This window comes from Narcine bancroftii, chromosome 6, assembly GCF_036971445.1.
Source record: "Narcine bancroftii isolate sNarBan1 chromosome 6, sNarBan1.hap1, whole genome shotgun sequence".
NCBI lineage: Eukaryota > Metazoa > Chordata > Chondrichthyes > Torpediniformes > Narcinidae > Narcine > Narcine bancroftii.
Window position 1 is genome coordinate 143929051 of NC_091474.1, and position 15325 is coordinate 143944375.

General features: G+C 40.7%; 1 protein-coding gene across 4 annotated transcripts in view; it reads left to right on the forward strand.

The window, feature by feature from the left end:
- Positions 1-13977, forward strand: part of LOC138736554 (kinase D-interacting substrate of 220 kDa-like) — a 135058-nt gene extending 121081 nt beyond the window's left edge. For all 4 annotated transcript variants that reach the window (XM_069886242.1, XM_069886244.1, XM_069886241.1 and 1 more), the window contains exons 27-29: positions 7-105; positions 9901-10140; positions 12027-13977. In XM_069886242.1, coding sequence (XP_069742343.1) covers positions 7-105; positions 9901-10140; positions 12027-13397 — 1710 coding nt within the window. In that variant the 3' untranslated portion in view covers positions 13398-13977. The remainder of the gene's footprint in view (positions 1-6; positions 106-9900; positions 10141-12026) is intronic.
- The last annotated feature ends 1348 nt before the right edge of the window (positions 13978-15325 follow it).

Here is a 15325-nt window from a genome sequence, read left to right on the forward strand (position 1 = left end):
GTCCAGGCAAACATTAATGGAAGAGTATTAGTTCAGTGCAATCTGGATGAACTGAAGAAAGAATTAAGCATGAATTTTGGTGATTGGCAACTTTTTCGAAATATGGTAGGATGATCTTTTTAATTAATGCTGACAACTATTTGAAAGATTACAAAATTATATTTAAAGTTTTCACTTGAATTATGGTAATAGCTTTTAAGACTTAATAATGAAAATAAGATATACTTTTCACTGCTAATCAATCCTCCCTCATTTCACCCTGCATAGGTTTCAGGTCATCCAGAACTTTGCATTAATGTATCAGTCCCACTTGTCCTGTAACCTTCTGAGATGTAGCATTCCTGTAATTCTGGCCTGTTTGGTGGTCTTCAGTTTTAATCACTTCACCTTTGGCAGCATTGGCTTCAACTGCCAAAGGCTCTGCAATTCCTTCACTAAACCAATCTCTCTCCCATTTGCTTTCTTCCTTAGAGGTTCTCTTGAAAATCTTAAATTCAGTTCATATTTATTCTCAGTGTACATAAATGACATCACATACAACCCTCAGATTCCTTGCCCTACAGGCAGGAAGAATTTCTACTTATCAGTAACTGTGAACTGTACTCAAGAAAAAAAGTTGCAAATACAAAAGAGAGAATTGTAAACAAACTGCAGTACAGAAAAAATATGTAGTAATAAATAATGATGCAATGTAAGAGTCCTTAAATGAGTCTCTGAATGAGTCTGTTATTTAGGAGCCTGATGGTGGAGGGGTAGCAACTGTCCCTGGTGGTATGAGTCTTGAGGCACCTTTACCTCTTTCCTGATGGCAGCTGCAAGTACAGAGCATGCCCTGGGTGGTGTGGATCCTTGACCCTTAATGATTGATGCTTCTCTCTGAAGTTCCAATAGATTTACTTGATGGTGTGGAGAGTTTTGCTTGTGATGTATTAGGCTGTCTCCACAAACCTTTTGCTGGGATTTCCACTCAGAGGAATTGGTGCCCCCACGGCAGTTCATGACGTAGTCGGTCAGCACACTTTCCACTACACATCAGTAGATATTTGCCAAGGTTTCTGATGTCATACCGAACATCCACAAACTCCTGCAGAAGTAGAAGTCCTGAAGACCTTTCTTCGCGATAACATTAGTATGTTGGATTCAGGAAAGGTCCTCTGAGATGGTGACTCCCTGGAATTTAAATTTGCTCTTCCTCTCCACCTCTGATTTCCCGCAATGATCATTGAATTGTATGCCTCTAATTTTCCTTCCTTTCTTTCTTTTCAATATTTTTATTTATTTATTTTTAATAGATTATTTAAGATTTTTGACCATACATGCAGTCAATTACAAGATACAAGTACAAAAGTAAATCCAGTATTTACTCCATGATGGTTGTATCCCAACCCCCTCCCACCCAAGAAAAGACCCCAAGGAAAAAGATAGATATGGAAAGAAAAGCAAGAAAAAGATAAAGAAATAGGAAAGAAGGAAACAAAACAGAATGGTTTGCTGAAAAGTGCCACACACACCACGGATCATAAATTTATATTCTTTTTTTTTTCTTTTTTGGAGATCAATGCAGGTCTCTAGAGTTAGGAAGAACACAACTAAAGATTTACACCTGCAAGTTGTAAATATGGACACCAAACTTGTAAAAATATGTTGTACTTATTTTGTAAGTTATAGGAAATTTTCGTACAGGGAATACAACTGTGTATTTCTGCATTCCAGTGTGCTATATGTAGAAGTGATTTGGATTTCTGTGCAACTGCTATACACTTTCTAGCCACTTCCAAAGCAATTTTAACAAATTCTATTTGATATTTAGATAGTTTCCAGTAATATTACCCAGTAAAAATAATTCTGGCTTTTGTGGAAATTTAATTCCTGTAATCTGCTCTAATAAATGCCCTAGACCAACCAAAAAAAGATCTCACTTTAGAACATAACTAGGTTGAATGTAAAAAAAGTTCCTACCTTTTCACTTCACCTGGTAGGTCCGAATTTAATTTTCTATAATGTGAGATATAATTGAAAATTATATTGTACTAATCTGTATCTTACATTGATCATATTAGTCATATTATCCCAATATAGTTCAGATCAGGTTTCCTCATATTTTTTACATTTAAGTCTGAGAAGTAAGTGATGCATTGCTTAAGTAAATTTCTTTGCATTTCCCTTTTGAATCAGAGTCTTCACATCACAACACTTTGGTAAAAATATTGTTGGTCCCAATTTATCCCTTAGATACACTCTTATTTGAAAATAGCAGAAGATTGTGTTGTTAAGAATTCTGTACTTATTTTTTAATTGTTCATAGGACATCAATTGTCCCTGCTCATAACAATCTTCAATATATCTGATTCCTTTACGAGACAAGGTACAAGGTATAAGCCTATTATGAGTCAGACGAGTCTTGGGAGATAAGCCCCACCTTGTGCCAATATCATTATTTATTTCATTCCAGATATTGATAGTGTTTTAGCAAAAGGTTTTCTCTCTCACCAGTTACTAATTTTCAAACCAAGGCTTTTATTAGCAAAAGACAGGAGCTCTTCACAGGTGGCCGACCAGTCCGGAATGATCCGACCTGGCTAGGGACACAACCCTTTAAGACCCAGACTCTAGGCGTGGCTTAGCTCTCAGCCAATCGCTGTAAGCACAGTCATTACACTCTGGATACTGTAACTATACACATTGGTGATAGGTCTGTACTATCACATTCGCCCCTTCTTGGAGAACTGACCCTGGGGTGGAAGGGCTGAAGAGGGAGAAGGGAAGGAAAAAAAATGAGAGAGAGAATGAATGGAAGGGGTAGGTTAAGGACTGTAGCGGTCAGGGGGTCTGACCATCCGGCGTGAGCGCCGTGGTGCCGGGATTGGGGTCACTGGAGTGGTGTCGCCAGCAGGCTCGTCGGGTGCGACCGCTCCTTCGCTCAATTCCCCAGCGGTGTTGTCGGCAGGGTGGCCCGGGTCGTTGGGGTGCTGTTGGTCCGTCTGTTCCGGCACGGGGCTTGGGGAATAAAGAGTTGGGGAAGGTTGGGTTGGGGTGGTTGCTGGGCCTACCGCGTCCTGAGCTAGGTCCCGCACCGAAACAGTGTCCTCCCGCCTGTCTGGGAACTCAACGTAGGCGTAATGCGGGTTCGCATGGAGTAGAGTCACTCGGTCGACCAAGGGGTCGTTCTTTGAGTGCCGGACGTGGCGTCGCAAAAGGACGGGGCCAGGGACGGTGAACCATGCCGGTACGGTGGTTCCTGATTCGGATTTCCTTGGAAAAAGGAACATCCTTTCGTGGGGGGTGGCATTTGTTGCAGTACAAAGGAGGGAGCGGATGGAGTGTAAGGCTCTAGTGAGAACCTCCTGCCAGTGAGAGGTGGGGAGACCTTTCGACTGGAGAGCCAGTGTAACCGCTCTCGAGATGGTGGCATTCTCCCTTTCGACCTGGCCGTTACCGCGTGGGTTACAGTTGGTGGTCCTGCTTGAAGCGATACCACACTCCAGAAGGTACTGTTGCAGCTCTGCGCTCATGACTGAGGACCCCCTATCACTGTGGATGGAATTGGGGTACCCGAAAATGGCAAAGATACAGTGAAGGGCCTGTATCACTGAGGTGGCAATGGTATCTGGGCAGGGCACAGCGAATGGGAAGCGAGAGTACTTGTCGATGGCCGTAAGGATGTAGTTATTACGGTTGGTCGACGGTAGTGGCCCCTTAAAGTCTACGCTAAGACGCTCGAAGGGGCAGGTGGCTTTGATAACATGGGAGTTCCCCGGACAGAAGAAGTGGGGCTTGCATTCAGCGCACACCGGGTAATGGCTCGGGTAATGGAGCGAATCTCCTCGACTGTGTAGAGTAGGTTGCGCGCCTTCACAAAGTGGGCAAACCTAGTGACCAACAGTATCTTCGCCATTTTCGAGTACCCCAATTCCATCCACAGTAATAGGGGGGTCCTCATTCATGAGCACAGAGCTGCAACAGTACCTTCTGGAGTGTGGTATCGCTTCAAGCAGGACCACCAGCTATAACCCACGCGGTAACGGCCAGGTCAAGAGGGAGAATGCCACCATCTGGAGAGCGGTTACACTGGCTCTCCGGTCTAAAGGTCTCCCCACCTCCCACTGGCAGGAGGTTCTCACTAGTGCCTTACACTCCATCAGCTCCCTCCTATGTACCACAACAAATGCCACCCCCCACGAAAGGATGTTCCTTTTCCCAAGGAAATCTGAATCAGGAACCACATGGCTCCTAGAACGCTTCCACCAGCGTTGTCTCCGCTCCATCCTCAACATTCATTGGAGCGACTTCATCACCAACATCGAAGTACTCGAGATGGCAGAGGCCGACAGCATCGAATCTACGCTGCTGAAGATCCAACTGCGCTGGGTAGGTCACGTCTCCAGAATGGAGGACCATCGCCTTCCCAAGATCGTGTTATATGGCGAGCTCTCCATTGGCCACCGAGACAAAGGTGCACCAAAGAAGAGGTACAAGGACTGCCTAAAGAAATCTCTTGGTGCCTGCCACATTGACCACCGCCAGTGGGCTGATATCGTCTCAAACCGTGCATCTTGGCGCCTCACAGTTCGGCGGCAGCAACCTCCTTTGAAGAAGACTGCAGAGCCCACCTCACTGACAAAAGACAAAGGAGGAAAAACCCAAATGCAACCAACCAATTTTCCCCTGCAACCATGTCTGCCTGTCACGCATCGGACTTGTCAGCCACAAACGAGCCTGCAGCTGACGTGGACATTACCCCTCCATAAATCTTCGTTCACGAAGCCAAGCCAAAGATATATATAGATATATATATATATATTTTTTTTTTAAATCTTCTGCCATTCTCTCTCCTATTTTATTCAATTCTAATTTCACCCAGGCAGGTTTATCTCCTTGTTAAAAAAAAAAGCTAGAAATCTCATTTGAGCCACTCGATAATAAATTTTTAAATTAAAGAGTTGTAAGCCTCCCAGTTCATATTTCCAGGTTAATCTTTCTATGGAGACCCATGACATCTTACCTTTCCAAAGAAATGTTATTATTTAGTTAAGTCCTGAAAAAAAACCTCGAGATAATGGTATGTCAGTGATTGAAAGAGGTATTGTACTCTTGAAAGTATATTCATTTTAATACAGTTGACTCTTCCCACTAGTATTATGTGTAAATTTTCTTCAATCTTTTTGAGTAAAGGTAAATTATTCAATTTGTATAAATTTTTAAAGTTACTATCTGTACGTAGTCCTCAGTATTTTGTCCCATTGGTCAGCCATTTAAATGGGGTATCTCTTTGACAATGAGTATAGTCTCCTCCTGTAAGAGGCATAATTTCACTCTTATCCCAATATATTTTATAACCCAAAAACTTCCCATAATCTTCCAATTTTGAGTGTAATTTCTGGAAGTGTGCTGGTTCTGTCAAATATATCAAAACATCATCAGCAAATAAATTAATTTTATATTCCTCCTGGTTAACCCTAAATCCCTTAATGTCCAGATCTTAATGAATTACTTCTGCAAGACGTTCTATCTATAGCTAAAATGAATAGAGCTGGAGATACCGGACATCCTTGTCTACTAAATCTTAACAACTGAAAAGATATAGAAATTTGTCTATTAGTCACCATTTTAGCTTTCAGTTCATTGTATAATACCTTGATCCAAATTGTAAAAATTTGACCTATTCCAAATCTTTCCAGACTATCAAATACTTTTACTGTATCTAATGTCACAGCCACACTCTATTGTGCCAAATGAGTTATACTAATCAGCCTGCTTACAGTATCAGCAGATTGTCTCTTTTTCACAAAGCCTGTTTGGTCCATAGTTATCAATCTCAGCAAGAATTTTGCCAATATATTTGCCAAGGCTTTGGCAATGATCTTATAATCTGAATTTAATAATGAAATAGGTCTATAAGATGATGGTTTCAACCAGTCCCTATCTTTTTTTGGTATCACAGTAATAATCACTCTTGGATGAATTCTTCTCTAGGCATTCACTAAATTCATCTCTCTCATTAATACCAAAGTGGATTTTGCCGCTTTTGTCCCCATTACTGCTCTCATTGATCTATCTAAAACTGGATCCAGACAAAAATTAAAATCTCCTCATACTAAAATATCTTCATAAGCATTTGCTAAAGAAATGTTTCTTGAATAAATTTCTCATGATCAATATTTGGCATGTATACATTCATAAGGATTCAGGTTTCTGAATATATTTGACAGTGCACCATAACATACCTACCTGCAGAATCTATTACCATATTTTGGACAAAATAATTTTTTTAATTACTGGATGACGCAGCCCAAATCTGTACCCTTTCTGCCAGAGGGAGCTTTTAACCAGATTAAGTTCTCATCTTCGTTTCAACAATGCCACACTTATATCCGATAGAACAATACTCGTCTTCCTTCAAACTCAGGCAGACCACCTCTTTCTTTTGTTCCCTCTGCTGCTACGATCAGCATCTTTTCCCTGACCTGATGTCTTAAGAACTTAATCAGTAAACATGGCTTTTGATCTGATGTTCGTCATGGTATAAGGGGTCTATGTGCCCTTTGAATTTCAATATTTTACCCAACCTTATCCTCTCCCAGGACTTTAAGTATCCGTTCTTGGAAAACATTAATGGGATCTTGACCTTCAGTGCCTTCCTTGAGTCCAGTTCATCCATCTTTTCCCACATTTTGTCCTTCTCGTCAACCCATGCATCCATATCAATCTCTACTTTTCTCATCATTCTTTCCTTTACATTTTCCATTTCTTCTACAGTCTTAACTCTTTCATCCATTTTACCCATAGAAACTTGCAAAATTTTTATTACAGTATATTTTTTCATTCGTTTATTCATGTTTTTCATTTCTTTCACCAAATATTCGTGTACACTTTTTGTTTGATTCTGTTGACTTTAACAGATATTTCTTGTTCTTCACTGTTGTTGCTATCACTGTCTGTGTCTATTATGTCTTGTTCTCCCTTCTCCTCTGAGTCATGTTGTCGTGTTACAAGCCCAGAGGACCCCAAAACCCAGCATCAATAGATATGCACCAAGGGAAATCGTTACTTAAACAAAAGTTGCTTTTAATTATCTTTAAATGTGAAAACAGGGTCAAACTTTAACTTTTTACTATTAACTAACCTAACTTAACCCCCTTCTAATTCTAAGCGCACGTGTATGTAATGTGTATGTAAGTTCAGAAAAATTCTTTGATTCACAGTCCAAACTCACTTCTCATTCCTCCAAATTCACTGGTTACAGGCAATTCTTATACTGTGCACAGAATTTAACATTTATGAAATTCACCAGGTTTTGGTTCTTGAAAGCTAAATGGTTACTGCTCAGAAAGGTTCTTGTCAGTTTTCAGAGAGAGATTTGTTGTTCGCTGGACACTCACAACTGATTCCTTGTAACCAGCCATTTCATTGACTTGCCTAAGAAACTTGCCCCATCAGGGTTTTCCAGATGATAACCTTTTTCTTTCAGGTCATCACAGAGTTCCTTTTTGTTTCCCTTATTTCAAGTGAAACATTAGGCAGCCAGTCCTCTCCTCTTGTATGGACCACAAGGGCTTTGACCAGGCTGAACTAAGCACTCACAACCCGTCTTCCAAATGGGGGTTTTCCACAAGCTTTCCAGCTTGTCCTGTTCCAGTCCCAGCTGCTGCTGCTGAATGTAGCATTGCAAAATTCAATCTTCTCTCTCTCTTTCTCAGAGAAAAGCCTGTTTTACTCTCTCTGCTTGCAAAACCACATGACCCTCTTAGAACAGCAAGTTCCACTTCAGACAGCCTGCGGCTCCAACGAGTTCTTTCATCGGTTGCCTTTTTGTAAACAACAATCGATTAGTGAAGTCTCTTGGGCACTCTCCAAAGCTTTTGCAAAGGCTCTTGGAGCCGGACTGTCTAGTTTGAGCAGAGCTCGAGTATTTGAAATAAGATCTGTTTTAAAGTGTTTGTATGTGACCTACACTAAAAAGCCTTCATTTTTTTGCTTTTATTGGATATTTAAAAGACGATTCAAAAACAAATTCCATCAAAAAAAGAGGTGATATTAAATGTTCTGGCAAGTTTAAAGGTGAATAAATCTCTAGAACCTGATGTATGTATTCAAAGCTGTTCTTGGAGGCAACTGAGAGATGTGAGATGACTGGAAGGCAGTGGATTTGTTACCTTTTATTCAAGAAAGGTCACAGGAATAAAGTAGGTAGTTACAAACTGATGAACTTAACATCAGTGGTCGGGAGGTTAACGGGGGTGGAGGGGGGAGGAAGGAAGAAAAGAGAAATGGGATTAATCTACTCGAGGCAGGAAATGAGAGATAAGGATTTGTTAAGGGTAGGCTCTATCTGACCTAACTTGATTTTTTTTTGGGGTGGTGAGCAAGTGTGTCGATCAGAATAATGTGGTAATGTCAATCAGTAAATGCGAGTGGGCTCTTTCCACAGAGATTAGGAGAGATTAATATGACAGGGCATAGTTTTAGGGAGAAAGGTTTGGGGGAATATTAGAGGGAAATTCTTCACTCAGAGAGTGGTGGGAGTGTGGAATGAGCTACCATCTGATGTGGTGGGTGCAGACTCGATCTTGAGTTAAGAATAAATTGGATAGATACATGGATGGAAGCAGTCTGGAGGGTTATGGAATGGGAGCAGATTACTGGGACTAGCTGAACAATGGTTGGCACAGACTAGAAGGGCCGAATGTGCTGTAGTGTTCTGTGGTACTATACGTGAACTTCAATATGCCCTTTGACAAGGTTACAGAGGGAAGATGGTTTCCAGAAGTAAGAGAGCCAAGGATACAGGGCAATTTTACAAATCGGATCCAAAGTTAGCTTGGTGATAGGCAGCAGCTGATGACGGTGGAGAGTTAATTTACGATTGGAAGCTGATGTCGAGTAACACTCAGGCATTACTGCTCAGGTCCATTATTAGCATGTTTACAGATGACACAAAACCTGGTAATGAGAATAATATTTAGTTAATAGAATTTAAACCAAATAAATGTGAAGTGATACATTTTGGGAGGACCAATAAGGCTGGGATCTGAACAATGAATGATAGATAATTGGGAGATATTGAAGAACAGAGACCTTTTAGTAAATGTCTAAAGATCCCTGAAGACAGCAGTGCAGATAGACAAGATAGTGGGGGGATAAAGGCACACAGGATACTTGCTTTTATAATAAGCTTTGCATAGAAAAGGAGAGGCTAGGTATAACTATACAAATCATTAGTTAGACCATAGGGAAGTTACTGTTCAGTTCTGATCACATTGTAGAAGGATGTGATTGAACTGGAGAGGGTGCAAAGGCCATTCAACAGGATGTTGCCTAGGTGGACCTTTTGGGTGCAAGGAGAAACTGAATAGGCTATATTAGTTTTATTTGGAGCGGAGATGGTTGAGAGAGCTCCTGATTGAAACATAGTGAGAGCTTTATTCCCCATAGTAGCATGAAGAGTGAGGTACAGGAGATTTACAGAGATTTGAGAATGTTTTGGCCCAGAGGGTGGTGGAAAGTATCAGAAGCAAAAGCAGGACATCTCAATACTTTTGATCAGCATTTAGGTGAGCACATGAAAAACCTTGGCACAGAAGGCAATGGGCTGGGTGCTGGCAAGTGGGCATTGTATAAATAAATTCTTGATTGCTGGCACATACCTGGTGTACCAAAGAGTTTGTTTCCATGCTACATCACTTTTTCTTTTGAATGAGCAAAGCAAAAAGTTGTTTTCATGCGACAATCCAAACATGCTTGGAAATAAAAGCATGCATTTGTTTGTGCCTTTGTAGTGCCTTCCAACAAAGTGAAATTGTTCCATTAAGCCAAATTTCTACGGCAACAGAAATTGGAGAACATATTCTATCCCATGAAGAAAATAATTAATTGGACTTCATTTGTTTGATTTGTTCCAAGGTGTTTGAGATGCGCCATTTGGACACTCAAGTACTTCAAGAGGAAATGAAATGTGCTGGTGAAAATGTTCCAGCACAAGTTGATCACTCCAGTCTTCATGCAACAAACAATGATTATGCAGGAAACTCTGAAATTCCTGGACACTCCCCACAGGAAACCTTCAGTTTAAATTTCAGCTTTGAGGAACTTAGAGTTGTTGATGTTGAAGAACCGGTCAGACCCTCCCATTCTGGTTGGCAGGTTGGTACAGAAAACTATCCCTGTAATCTTGCTGCTAAAAACAAAATTCAAGAAATGAGAAATAGAAGCAGGATTAGGGTATTTGGCCTTTTTCTTCCAACTCCTGGTTTGGTAAGATTCTAACTGATCAGTTGTTTCATCCTGCACCAACCTTGTTCTCTGTGTCCAAAAAATTATTAATCTGTAACCTGAATATGCTTAGAAACTTCCAAAGATTCACAAATTTTTGGGTAAAGAATTAGTGCTCTGTAAATGCTAAAATGTGTTGGTGTTCAGAGGGGCTAGGTGTCCCTTTCAGTAAAAGTCAACATTTAAGTACAGGAAGCAGTAACAGAGCAAATGGTATGTTGGCATTTAATGTAGAAAGATAGGAGTATGAGACTAAATATGGCTTGCTGCAATTATTATCAATGGTAACATCACGACAAGAATATTGTATGTGGATATAGTCTTAATTAAGGAAGGATATACTTGCAATAAAGAGAAAATCACGAAGGTTTATCATTGCTGGGATGAGGTACTGTCCTTAACCGTCTGTGCTGTCCTTTTAATTAATCAAGGAGGTCTGCAGATGATGGGGTTTGGTGCAATACACAAATGTATTAGAGAACCTTAGCAAATCATGTAACATCCATAAGAAGTAAAGGGTAACCAACATTTCTGGCCTGGGCCCTTCATCAGGTATCATACCCGACGAAGAGCCCAGGCCCCAAAACTTTGGTCACCCTTTGCTTCTTATGGATGCTGTGTGACTGCTGAGTTTTTCCAGCACTTTGTGCATTGTGCTATACTTTAGAGAATTTAAGAGTGGGAGGTAATTTCTTTAAAGCATACAAAATTCTTGTGCACTTAAAACCTCCATGAAGCAAAATGATTGGGAAAGAAAAGGGAGGACGGGCAGTATTAAAGAGAGTGGGAAGCTCAGTAGACTGAGGAGGGGTGAAGAATGACGAGCAGGTGAAGCCAAATGGGGTAACAGGAGAGGTCGAGTTGAGAGACACAGGCTGGCAGTGATAGATGGAAGCAAACAAAGGCAGAAGGAGCCAAGGAGGAGGAGGATGAATGTGGTGACAGCTGCTGAGGAATGAGCCATTTAAGGGTGATGAGAACAGAGGTGGAGAGTAGTGGGCAGGTGTGGAAGGAGAAAGCAACTGGATAACAGAGTTGGGAGGCTTTTTTGGAAAGGTGGGGATGAATGAAAGCCTCTAGGTGGATGAGAAGAGGAGAGAAACAGAGGGGGGTTGGATTAGCTGGAACTGGAGAATTCAGTGTTAAAGCTCTTGAGTTATAGGCTGCCGAGGCTGAGAAAGAAGTGCTGCATTTCAAATGCATTTGGCCTCCTCCTGAGCATAGCTCTTCCAATTTAAGTTTGGCCTTGCTCAGGCCCTTGTCCTTTGCAGTATGGTTGTGGAGTTGGTTTCTATTGTCTGTGCTGTCTGGAAATGAGGATCACAGCCTATAAAATAAAGGATCAACCTGAAATGAGGAGAAACTTCTCAAACACGGGGCATAGTAAATCTTGGGCCTCTACTCACCGCAGTTGTGCAGGGTGAGTTGCTGAATATACTCAAGGCAAAGATTGATCATTTTTAGGGTATTAAGGGAATTTAGGAATTTGGTATGTGTGCAGGAAACTGGAACTGAGGTGAGTTTACATGTTAAAACATCTGTGCCATATATTCATCCGTTGTTGCTTCTACTAATGCACACTGTGGCAGCATCTGTGTGCTGTCTCTGCATTTGAAATTAATTTCCATATTACATGTTTGCAATTGTTTCTTGTCTTCAGCATGAGCTACTTAAGAGTAGGCATTGATTTTAAATTGACATAATTATTGCTAGATTTAATAAAGATTTGTAACAAGCCTTTTTTTCCTCAACTACAGCCTCAAAGGACACCAAGTCTTTCAAGTATCAACTCTCTGGAATCTTCTAATGGTCTTTCCAGGCTCACAGATAAGCAGCAGGCTGAGTACAGGGATGCCTATAAGGAATATATCGCACAGATGGCACAGTTAGATGGCCCATCCAGCTCTACAGCCGCCATCATTGATGAATCAAATCTGTCCACTTCCCACAGTGTCGGTCCGTTTTTCATGGGGAAGAACATAACTTCCTTTCCAACAAGTTCAGAACAAGATGCTGAACAGAAGCCACATGATGACAAAAAATCCTTTACAGGAAAAAGAGAGACCATTCCGCGTGGAGGCAAGACTTCTGCAAATGATTATGGTGATTATGCTCATTCCAGTGTTTCCACAGCTGATGCGTCACTATTGGATCCCATCACTGAAGAAGATGAAAAGCCAGATCCTTCAACAGCCAAACTGCTCTCCCAAAAGGAATCTTCAGTCAGAGTGAATATCCTCCAAGGAACAGATTTAACAATTAAGGGCTTGCATTATCGGAAACTACCCAGTGAGGAATATGAATCAGGTCAAGAAGAAGCAGATTATACCCCACTGCTTAAAGATGGGACAACAAAAGAGAAAAATGAAAAGCAGAATAATTCCACTGATCATGGAAATGCTGCTGCCAAATCTCTGACCAAATCAAAGGAATATCTTTCTGATGCAATGCTTGACAAAAAGGATTCATCAGACTCTGGTGTGAGATCCAATGAGAGTTCACCAAATCACTCGCTCCTTGATGAAGCAGAAGATAGCCAATTGGAGAAAGCCAATCTGATTGAATTGGAGGAGGATCCATCCAAAAGTAAGCAAGGTATTCCGAACAGTCTCAGTGGCCTACAAGACCCAAGTGTTGCCCGCATGTCTATCTGTTCTGAGGATAAGAAGAGCCCCACTGGTTCAACCTCTGAATGCAGTCTATTAGCCAGTAGTCCTGAGGAAAACTGGCCTGCATCTCACAGAGCATTTAATCTAACCAACATGAACAGAACAGTGAGCACAGAGACCCTGAATAACAACAGCAATACTGCCAGGCTGCAGCACGCAGATGGCGGTGAGACAAAAGAATATTTGGAAACCGCCAGTAACCCTGAGCACTTGGGGAAAAATGCATCTCGAGTTGTCCAGCCCACACCAGGTTCAGCAATGAATAAAACACCAGTCCAGAATGATATGTACGTAGCTTCATTCAAGAATGATAATCTGCGAGGTTTAGGTGTGAAACGGGGCCTTGCTTCCAAAGTTCCTTCAAATTTTATTAAGCACACAAAGAGCAGCACCTCATCTGAGCTACATGTCATTGGTCCTGGTGATTCCTATGGAGAGGAACGGGAGAGCATTCTGTAAAAAAAAAAGTCAGAAAACCGAGTTTGATAAATGAAAATTCATTTGTTGTGTTGTTAGGAATTCCATGCTTGTTTATTTTTCATAATGCTCTTTCCTTAGTTTGTTTTTTTTTAGAAAATACCTCAAATCAAGTATTAGGTTAATTCTATTGAAAAAGTATCAAGTGGAGTGGTAATATATTGCAGTACTACTGTTTATTATTTGTGAATAAAATATTGTGATTCTGAGCTAAACTGATATCTTGTGATTGTAAAGGTGGTATTTGTCATAATGTCAGTTCTAGGTGTAAGTGTGGTCAGTATTTATTGCCAAGTGTATTTTTCAAATATATACATTAAAAAAAAACACATTTATGGTAGTAGTGCATGTCTGTGTTGATTGTTATTAATCACCTTGAGTTTAGATGAATGGCCAGTTGAGTGGAGTCTGTGATTTGTGTTTTTAAGTCGAGGTTGTTATATCAAAGTGTTAATATTGCATTGTTAGTGTCAGGATTCCTTATTACTGTATATTTGTTTGTATTTGTAATCTTATAAAAATTGATGTGTCTATGTTTAAATAAATAGTTGCAGTGATGATACATTTGTTTAATTTATTCGGACTCCAATAAATTAACCAAAAATGTTCCAATATGTTTTGATATCTGTCAATGGAGTTGTAGAGACACTGCACAGAAATGGGCCCTTCCACACATCAAATCAGTTCCATTCACATTAATCCTGCATTAGTCCATACGCTCTCCTCAAAACCCTGTCCCCATCACCCCAGATTCTACCACTCACTAAACACAAGAGAAAATTTGCAACAGCCACCAATCTGGTGTGGGAGGAAGTCAGAAGACCCAGAGGAGATTTCTGTAATTCATTGGAAAATGGTCAATTGACTGCACCATTGCAGGTTCAGGCCTCCAAGTCTTGAGGGATATAAATCGGAGATGTGATAATGACCCACTGCATTTTTTGCAGAGCAAGAGATGCACTCCTCATGCAACTTCACAAACGTACACTGTTGAAATCAAGAAGCAGCTGAGGTCCTCGTGTGGAGTGTAAGTGATGTATTGCCCCCTCAGTACTCCTGTTTGCTCATTGAAGTCTGCAGGTTAAAATGACAATGAACTCTCTTAGAGCTGTTTTAAAACTGGAATTGCGGAAGAAATCCCTGAGGAAATTTAGATTACTGGTTTGTATGAACTGGTTTTAATAACTATAAACAGCATTGATCTGTACTGAGATCCAGAGAATAAAAAAAATCATTTTGCATACTATCCAGTCAAGCTAACTCTTACACTGGGTCATGTCTTTGCTGAACACCTATCCTGCCTGTAGGTCTGAGCTTGAGCTTCCTGCCCACCACAATCTGTTCTACTGTTTCCATCTCTTCTTTCTCATCCTGTACTTTTATTTCTCTTCAACTTTTATTCTCCCCCTCCCCTTTCTCGTGGTCTCTCCCTACCTGTCTTAACCTTCATAATTAGGCCTTGCAAATGCTGAACTTTGGTTCATTCTCTCTGAGTATAAGCTAGTTTTAGCTGATGCTTAACCGCTGAGCATCAGAACTGATTCTTTACAAGTTCATTCCAAATATAAATAATTGGCAAGGGTCAATATCCAGAAACAGTATTGGTCACAATGAGAAAATTAAGCTTTTTTTTTCCTTTTCACAAATCTGGCATCAAGACTCTGAACAAGATGTCAAGACTTTGAACTTTCATCACTGCTGAGTCATCACATCACATGACTTGTAAAGATTGAAGTTCCCATTGCACAGATAACCTTGTCCTTGTGATTTCAAGGCTGGGGATGGTGGTCCTACCAATGTAACCTTGCTGAATTTGTAAGCTGCACCATGTAACCTTAATTTACCCATCATTGGACCAAGAGTAATGGGAAGACACCCAACATCTTTTGAGGCAGCTTTAACAGTATCAG